General features: G+C 39.3%; 1 protein-coding gene across 2 annotated transcripts in view; it reads right to left on the bottom strand.

Annotated features, from left to right (window-relative positions):
- Window positions 1–7,478, bottom strand: part of LOC138000070 (uncharacterized) — a 25,158-nt gene extending 17,680 nt beyond the window's left edge. The window contains exons 1-7 of one of the 2 annotated variants that reach the window (XM_068846218.1): window positions 7,449–7,478; window positions 7,258–7,349; window positions 5,266–5,508; window positions 4,314–4,522; window positions 3,737–3,856; window positions 3,266–3,484; window positions 1,904–2,020 (exon numbers count right to left, since the gene is read on the bottom strand). In XM_068846218.1, coding sequence (XP_068702319.1) covers window positions 1,904–2,020; window positions 3,266–3,484; window positions 3,737–3,856; window positions 4,314–4,415 — 558 coding nt within the window. In that variant the 5' untranslated portion in view covers window positions 4,416–4,522; window positions 5,266–5,508; window positions 7,258–7,349; window positions 7,449–7,478. Of the gene's footprint in view, window positions 1–1,903; window positions 2,021–3,265; window positions 3,485–3,736; window positions 3,857–4,313; window positions 4,523–5,265; window positions 5,509–6,676; window positions 7,350–7,448 lie in introns of those variants that run through there. The other variant, XM_068846217.1, reaches the window with a different exon arrangement.
- Between the last annotated feature and the right edge of the window lie 2,522 nt (window positions 7,479–10,000).

Here is a 10,000-nt window from a genome sequence, read left to right as displayed (position 1 = left end):
TCAGAATTCGGACCAGACTGTGGGAGCAGTTAGAGAATTTGAAGAACACGCAATGGCATCAGGTCACCAGTCGCTTGTAAAGGAAGCAGCCAAGTACGCTGAAGAACTTAACATCACACTTCAGCTTGATATCCTAAATCCCGTGTGTGTTACAACGGAGGGAAAGGTGGTGACTGCAGCTAGAGCTGGGAATCTGCTGAAGAAATCTCAAGAGTTGCAGCTCTTGGAGATCACTAAAGAAAAAAGGTGGCAAGGAAAGTTATTCCGTATCAGATGGCACGATGATAGCCTAAGCATAACCAGCTGCTTTGCATGGCTAAAAGGTTGGGCTACATGCCCTACATATACCATCACGGGCATGTATGAGCTATATGAGCAGTTGTTACCTACGAAGCTCTACTCAAAGGAAAAGACGCAAACCTCCACCGACGGTGAAGTCCTATGCAGGTTATGTGGGAAGGTAGCTGAGAGCATTGCACATGTACTGGCTGGATGTTCCTTCCTGGCACAAACCAAGTACCTATACAGGCATAATGCAGCCTTGAAGATTCTGTTTTTTTGAGCTCCTCCGAGAGCATGAGCTGATAGAAGAGGTTCCACCATGGTACTCACCGGCGATGCCAAAACCACCCTACCAGAACACCACGAGTGAAGCGTTTTGGGATATTCCCATCTATGCAGAGCACAACGAAGTAAGAGCAAATCGGATAGACGCGCGTGTTGTCAGCCACGAGAGGAAAGAAGTTTACACAATTGAAATGAGCTGCCCATGGATTGAGAGTAGAGCCAAGAAAGATGAGGAAAAGACGCTCAAGTATGGTCCCATGATGTGGGAGCTGAAGCAGAGATACAATGGTTACAGGGTTGAACAGTACAACATAATAATTGACGTATTGGGTGGTTATTCTAAACACCTAAAGAAGTCGGTGAGGAAGCTAATAGGAGCGAGAGCACGGGGTGTACTTGAGCGGATGCAGAAGTTGGTCATCTCAAACACTTTGAACATTGCCAGAACATTTAAGATAAATACTTAGGGCGATAAGGACACTAGACTTTAGGTTTTCTTTTTTCTTCTGAAATCCAGAAACACAAGGGTTATCGCAAAACCTGTATTTTAATTATTTTCTACGCAGTTTTTATAGTGGATAAGAGTTTGATATGATTCCAAATAGGCTTTTAGTAGAGATAACCAAATTATGATGGCCTCGTGTAGGTTTATAAGAGATAATGAGAGTATAAGACTGAATAATTTTCTAAATAGGCTTTTAGTAGAGATAATGATATCATCATATTTTTGTGCAGGTTTTACAGAGTATAGAATTTAATAATATTCTGAATTGGCTCTCTAAGTAGAGAGATTCCTATCATTATGTATATTAGAATTGTACTAGGTTCCGTACCTAATTTTTTTTCTTCTAATTGTAACTTCTCAAGTGGTGTAGGTTACGTTATGCGCCCTATACTACTCATAATGTGGACAGCATTCCAAAGTTTTATACTGCGAGATAATAATAATAATAATAATAATAATAATAAGTGCTTTCAATAAGTACCAAGAGCTGACAAAACATGTTGGCCACTTGACTCAGAGAACTCGCCTACTTTTTTCCCTCAAATTGAAGTAATTATTAATTAAAGACAGATTCTTTCAAAGCTAATTATGATTACAATAATTCATTTTGACAATGACAACAGTCGTTTACTATTCTCAAACTATTGAAACCCCTGATAATAATGACAAAAGCCATAATGCAGTAGAGTGGCAGAAGCTGGAATAGTATTAGAGAGCAAGGCACCACAAAATTTATTTTTATCAGGTTTCCAGGGCCAGACAGTGGCATTAGTAAACAAGAGGATACCAGGAAAGTGTATCTGTTTACAAATAATGCAACATTATTTATACTTTGTTTCCTTCTGGAACAATGTAAGCAGCAAGGTACTTGTCTTGGCCTTCTTCTCCGTGAGCAGCTACACAACATCCACTGACCAATGGCAGTTGTAGCAATGCAGCTTCTACTGCCTGAGTAAAATTAATGAAATAATAACACACCACGATATTAATATTAAGAAGATGACCAGCTATATTGATTAAAAATTATAATTTATTAGCTGACTGTGTGATTAGTAGTATTCAATTTTACTTGAAGATGTCCCTCTGCTGATGAAGGAAGGGTCTCTGCCTCTGAATGTTAGTTCCACACAAGAGATCAGTAATAGTAATGATATATGCAGAGGTAGTCACATGATTTCACGTGCAATTTGGAATAAATAAAGCATGAGTAAAATTTTTTCAAACACGACCAAAATTGGGCAAGTGCAATTTGTCCTGCTTATTTATTCCAAATCGTACAAGAAAAATTATTGGATTACTTATTAATAACATACGTAAAAGAACTTCAAGATAATTAAGCAGAAGAAACCCACACATATCATGCAATCAGGGAAAAATTGCTCCATAAATTACGCCATCCAGGGCACGTACTTGATTTGAAAACAAAAAAATTGATTGGTTCTGACCAAACCCTATTGTTTATTAGCCAATAATAATCCAGAATTTTGATGTGTAATTTGCACTGGTATTACATTTTTTTGCACTGGTGTTACACCTGAACTGCACTGCTCTTAGCCAATTAGAATTGCGTAATTATTTTTGTGTATATTATTAATCAGATTAATTTTTCTAAATCTGATTTTAACCCATTGACCCCTGAGAGTGACGCTTAATAGATTTTACTCTATCTAACGCCAGACGATTTTAATCGTCAATAGAGGGCATCCTAGGGTGTTGGAGGTATGAATGGGTTAATGATGAAAATCCTTTCAGCATTACATCCCCCTAACCTGGCCCCCAGCAACAAGTAAAATAGTCTCTGTCTGGCATTAGAAACAGCAACAAGTAAAATATGTAAGTGTAACTCTTGGGAGAGAATGGGTTAATGGGACATAGTTTTTGAGTGGAGCTAGATGTTGTTAATCAACCTTGTCCCCAGGGCGCCTTTCCCTGGCTTTGCCCACTCAAAGCCAGGGAAAAGTGCCCTGGGGACGAGGTTGGTTGTTAATCACTTAACCTTCATAACCCTAACCTTCAAAAACGATTCCACATGTCTTTGCTACTTAACTTACTATTTTAAACGGAAATATGTAGTTTTAGCTATTTCAGGAATATACCCTTTTCCTCAAAAGGAATTATATCAGTACTATTATTAACTTGAATTTACTTAAAACTATAGATTTCTTATCATGATCCTAACCCTAAAGTCCTCACCTGTGTTTCAATACTATATCCCCTGATTTTAACCATTGAGTCACACCGGCCACATATTTCCAGCATGCCAGACGACAACAGATAACCCCAGTCCCCTGTGCGGTACAGTCTTGGTCCAGCAGATTCAGGAACTCCTTCTGAACACTCTATGAATCTGTAGGCATTCAGCTCTGGTCTGTTAAGGTATCCATGAGCCAAGGAAGGGCCTCCAACAAAAATCTAAAACAAAGAGAGATCAATGATGGATGGATGAGTGGAATAAAAGTTAATATTTGTTACACCTCTGACAAATTCAAACAAAAAAGGTAACCAAAGAAGAACTTGTGCAGATAACTTTTCATGCTAAATGTATGAGGTCTGTACTTTTTTCCCTAAGATTAATTATTAGTTTGATTTTTTTTGTTTTTCCTAATGACAGCAATATTTAGACAAAAGAATTCAGCTAAATATTATTTTGTTTTCATGTTATACCTCTCCAGACACACCCACTGGAAGAGGCTTTAGGTCATCATCCATAATAGCAACATAGACTCCTGGAAGAAGCTTTCCAACAGGACAGAACTTGCGCTTGTTATTATCTGAATCTGAGAGCTGTAGGACAAATATAACAGCATTACGTAAACTAGAATCATTGCTGTGAAGCTCAATACTCAGTTTCATGGATAATTTCAAGGAAGGATTACGTATTTGCAAACGTTGGCCGTGAAGCACTTATATTTGAACAGACTTAATTTGACTGGTTACATAGGAGAGGAGACAGCTGGAGACCCATTTTGATGGTAGTCAAAATAACAGGGATGTGACATATAGAAGAAAATAAGAAAAGCAGATGGGCTACTGCTCAGTGGATAAATAATGGTCAAAGTCAGGACATTGTCCAAGACATAAATATAACATGAAGGGGGTCCAATGAAGCCAAGGATCTTGATGAGGACCTTTCTGATCATATAGTTCTTTGTAATTTATAATCATTCAAAAAAGCTTGATTCTAGATTTTCCACAGACACAAATTTATAACCAAATGTCAAAACATTTATCATATATTTACTTTATCTTGAAATGCCATATCTGTGAGGTCAGCAGTAGCCACATCATGGCATTCAGATACACTGTATAGATTCAAGAGCTTAATCCATGACAAAGTCCTCATGCATCTATCTCGGAGCGCTGTTGTCACAACTTCTCCACATAACCAAATGATTCTTATTGAGGACAGATGCCCTACAAGGTCACTGTGTTCACATGTTAAAATTGTCTCTGCAACAGACAATCACAGGAGAAAAATAAAACATTTAGCAACACATCAATGAAATGCTACTCACAATTTGCAATACTGAATAGCATTGCATAAAGGGGTAATAAAAGCCTGAAGGGAAAGGGCAGGGATGGTTGTTCAAAAGCCGATTAACGCTAATAGCGGATTAAAATTAACCAAGGAGTTTATTTCTCTACTCCCAAACGCTATTCAACGATGATATTCGGCAAAACTCTACATTAGAAGAAGTCAATCTTGAAAAACAAAAATAGGCAAAAGAAACTTTCACCAAAAAGTTGAAAACATGAAACAAAAGTTTACGCTAATCCTGGATTAACCTAATTGACTTTTGAACAACCGGCCCTGGAGTGTATGGGAGGACAGATGCTTATGAACAAGAAGCAGGAAAAAATATTGCTTCATTTGCAACTGCATATAAGAAGCTGACAAGAACAGAAACGCAACATTAGTACTTGACTTTTTCAACTGCATTTTTGGACCTTCAAATTTTCACAATTGGGCTAAGAAACAAGCATTGATTAAAATGAAATTGTGACATTATGTCACAAAGCAAAGGGATTTCTTGCAGGAGCAAGATCAAAAAGAAATTTCAGGGAGCCAATAGCCTTTTTGCTATTGCAAAGCTTATTGCTGCAAAAAAAGAAAAATGTAAAAGATTTGGCGTACAAGTAAAATCATGTAGTTGTTTTGATTACATTTCCCTCTCCCATCACCATGCACTCACCTAGAAGTGATGGTGTGAATAGAATTCTTGTTATTCCATGTTTCTTTATAAACTTGAGCAGAAGTGTGGGATCGTAGATCACTGAGTCTGGGATAACATACAAAGGAATTCCTTGCAAAAGTGGCCGAAGTAATTCCCACACAAAGAAAACATTACAAGCCACACGGTCATCTGACTGAAAAGGAAAATTGTTGAATCGCCACTTGTATGAGAATACAGCACCACGATGTGGACAGCAAATACCTATGAATCAAAGATTTTACAATAGTTCAGTACTTCTATTTATTCATTTTTTTTAAAACACTTTTTTCTCTTATGTACGAGGCATTTGTTTGAGTAATTCTTGTTTGTGTATAATTCTTGTAAATTTTGAAGTGCCTTTTTGTTTACTTGTGAGAGCCAGTAATAATGCCGCAGTGTAAATGGCCCGCCTAGAATAGCAATCAATGCTAATTGCGGGCCACCATGGTCTTGTTTATAATTATGATTTGTTTGTAAATAAAGTTCAGTTAAGTTAAGTTAAGTTAAGTTTTATAGAAACTGTAAAAACCTTGTAAAGAGTTAACGATTCGCTTCTTTCTAAACTAAGAAAAACTATGTGAGCCTTCAGGCGCTTTCCATTTGACAGAACTGACCAGCCAGACCGGGCATTTTATCTCCACAACACCTTCAAATTAACAAACCTCAAGGATGATATATACTCCTCCATAAGAATTTGAGGGATTATCGTGCAAGTGTTCCTTCAATTTGTTGCATTTTCTTTGCAAACTAACGGGTCTGGCCGGCCAGTTCTGACAAAAAAGAAAGTGCCCTCATAAAGATTCAGAAAAAGCGCGCGATTTATGACGCGGGTCCAGGCCACTCTACAAAGTGCTCGGTTCACCATAATTATCATAATCAGGGCCAGTGTTTCTTCTTTCAAGGTAAATACAAAAGACCCACAGAGAATGATGACTTTCTGCTACTGCGACCGAAAATAGAGCAGTGCTTTCACATATAATCCGGCACCACAGTATTAGCATGAATTCTCAGGAATTATGGCTGCCGAGTGCTTAAATCGTTTGATTTAATAGCTTTTCAAATCTGGCCAAAAGGCAGCTGACAGCTTTTTGCCAGTCCAGCCGTAGGGCAAACACGTAATCCTAATACTTTTAGTGATCAAATCATATCATCGAAATACGGTCAAATACGTCCAACAAAAGATCCGAATATAATAGGAGTAAAATTTTTCAATCAGGTTTTTAAAGCCAAAATGCTTTTAAGTATATTTTAAACAAGATCACACTTAGAAGTTTCCATCTAATTGCTTAGTTATAGCTTTTCATTATTGCTAATCCCTTTCAAATGTGAAAATTTTTTTTATACTAGTTAAATATTTACGAAGGCGTAAAAGTCGTCGGTTACACTCTACCTTTTGGTTTTCCAGTGGTACCAGACGAATATACAATGTAGGCTAAATCATCTAATGTACTCTTAACTTTTCCCAAAACAGGTCCACATTCATTCTCTTTCAACAAGCGCTCCTCCCATCCATCGCTTAGGATTATCACATTCACTGAGTCGGGAAGTCTATCTCTCAAATGTTCGCTTGTTACAACTGCCACGGGCTGAGCGTCTTCTAAAATCGAACGCAACAGACTTTCCGGATACGACAGCTCTAATGGCATGTACGCACCGCCAGCTTTCAGGGTCGCAACGTAAGCGACTGGGTATTCCAGAGATCGTTCAAGGTATAAGCCCACAACTTTATCCCTTTTTACTCCTTTATGCCTGAGATTTGCAGCTAAAATATCGCTAAGATTATCAAGCTCTGCGAAAGAGAGCGATCGTCCATCTCCCGATACAACAGCTGTTGTGGTCGGCGACGTCTTCTTAATTTGACGCTCAAAAATTTCATGAAGGCAACCCTCGTCTTCATAATCCATAACAGTTGGGTAAAATATTATCACAACCCGTGAGAGATCTTCGCAACGGCGCCCGAATGATACTAACCTTCACTGACCTTCGTTACAGAGAAGACACAGGAAATCCCCCCAACTGACAAGTGTGAAAACAATTGACCACGTGCGTTCCTCTGGTTTGTCCTAAACAAAGAGATTATTTCCGGTTTTGTAATTTGTTTTTCCCCCTTTCTTTTTTAAATGAAGCATAACTACTACTCTTTGCCATTTCCCAGTGCTCACGTTTTCAACGCTCTCAATTTGTTGCTTTGGTCCGTTCCATCCCGTTTTTTTTTCACCTCGTGACAGACCGGAAGTATTTGTGCTGTCACTGATGATTGTTGATTTTAGGGTCTGATTTCAATATTCGAGAGAGAAGAGGCGAATTCTGCAAGAGTTAGCCTGCATAGCTGGCGGTATTGTGTACTAGGTGAGGGAGATTTGGCGGCGGAGCCGCTGTACCAGTCGAGTGAGAGCTACAGCGGCTCCGCCGCCAAATCTCCCTCGCCTAGTACACAATACCGCCAGCTATGCAGGCTATGCAAGTGTATGTCCCTTTGGTTTAACCTATAATTTGAACGTGCCAAATGATAGCAGCTAAGAGGTTTACTATGACCGGCTTGCCACTTGAGGAACTCTTTCATTTCGTTTACATAAATTCAATTGATGAGTCCCATCTAAGTCTTTTTTGACAATCAAGTAATCTGAGTAATCGCATTTTCTTTCTTTGACTGATCACGATCTTTTTTATCCAAAGACAATAATACGTTGAGCAAAGGTGAACGAAACACGGTTTTTGCAGTGGTAAATAACTACTATTTTGCCTTGAGGGAAATACCTTTTAACGGAATTTAAAAGCCCTCTTTAGAGAAGCACAAAATGGAGCAAAATAAAAGACAAAACAAAATAACAAAATAAAATTTAAAAAAATGCAGCCAAATTTCCTGCGGGCTCAGCGCAATCGGCTGTCACATTTATTCAGTGGAACCAGAAACTCTAACTGTATTGTCCGTATTTTTGTCAAGTTTCGCTATTTTCACCAATCCCGTAATACAGTTTTTTTAGGGGGGTTATTTGCATCAAAACAATGGATATCCAGTTCATTGAAGTATGATTGTTCTCAAAAATATCATATTGCGTTATGGAATGGGCGACAAGTACGCAAGAAGTAATGTTGTTTATGGGCTATACCTACCAAGGAAAGAGTGGGAGGGGGGGGGGGGTGCGGGTGTGGGTAGAGGATTGATGAGTATTGCAGAATGCTGTGAAAAGGAACGTAAGCTAATGTAGGTCGCTGAGTAACTACTTGACCGATCCTCAAGGCTGGTTGTAAGGAGGTAGTGTGTCCGGGTGTCAACGGAGTCCTTGGGAGCGTACAAGGAGAGGTTGTATGTTAATAAAGAAAGGGTAAAAGGGTAAGAGATTGGAAGGACAAACCTTCACATGATGTTTTTGCCAGGAAAACCGTAAGCAGCTGCGACTGAGGAATCTTGGAGATGGATGCGGAGTGGTTATTTAAAGAAGGAGACGGAGGGAATGATCTGTGCGGCGCAAGAGCGGGCCTTGAGAACCAACTCGGTTAAATACCACATTGATAAAACCAATGAGTCACTTATGGGTGGCCTACGCAGTGCATATTCGGAGAGCGTGTGGCATATGGCGAGTGGGTGCCCCATTCTGGCATAGAAGGAGTATCGAAAGCGCCTTGATAAGGTAGCACTAAGGGTACACTGGGAACTATGAAGGAAATATGGCCTCGAAAGTGGAGAGAAGTGGTATCAACATCAACCTCTGCCTCAGTAGTGGAGAAAGACCTGTTAAAATTGCTGTGGACCACCACCATCATTACTGACAAGCGTATGCAACACCAGATATTACTCTCATTTTAGTCACCAGTGGATGATGATTGATGTAGCTGTGCCTGGCGACAGAAATATTGTGACAACTGGAAGGTTAAGCGATTTCAGGATTTATTGCTAGAAGTACGTTCGATATATACGATGCCGAAGTTACAGAGCTACCCCTGGTTGATGGAGCTCTTGGTACGGTCACTGGAGATTTCGGAAATGGCAGAAATACTTGGGTATCCCAGACATTATTGGAAGCACCCAGATGTCAACCTTATTGGGAAGCAGCATTTATCCTCCGAAAGGTGCTACATCTCTAAGCTGCGGGTAGGGGCTAAGATGTAACACGACATAATCAAAAACATAACGATAAAGCGCATTTTACTATTGACTTGACGTTTCAACATACATGTGAACAAGTTCAACCCACGTCACTTCTGAAGATGTATGTTGTAGCATACGAAACGTCATGCAAGTCAAACGTAAAATGCACTTTACAGGGCTTTATCATTATGTTTGTAACCGCTGTTTGTTTTTATGTTTTTGATTAAGTTGAAATGGCCAAAGAGCAAGAATATTTATGATGTAACGCGATATACCGAGCAGGAAGATCAGCAAGCTGGAGGGAATCACGATAACAATGGAATTCCTAGAGAAATTTTAAGAGCAAATTTCAAGAGAAGTGGGAATTAATGTGAAAAATATTTACATATCATCCACTTTCCTTTGTCTTTCTCCTCACTGACTCGCTATCAAGCTGAATTTTAATATATCGAAAAAGGCCTATTGCCCTGAGCGGGATTTGAACCCACGTCCCGCTGAGCACTAGTCGGGTGTGATGACCACTACACTATCAGGACAACCATGCTGGCAAAGCGGCTGATTGATCACTTAATGCGTAGCATTTACGTGGGACTCCCTAAGGGCCAGTTTTCCTATGTGATAACG

This window comes from Montipora foliosa, chromosome 4, assembly GCF_036669935.1.
Source record: "Montipora foliosa isolate CH-2021 chromosome 4, ASM3666993v2, whole genome shotgun sequence".
Classification (NCBI taxonomy): Eukaryota; Metazoa; Cnidaria; class Anthozoa; order Scleractinia; family Acroporidae; genus Montipora; species Montipora foliosa.
This window is presented reverse-complemented; position numbering and strand designations above follow the sequence as displayed.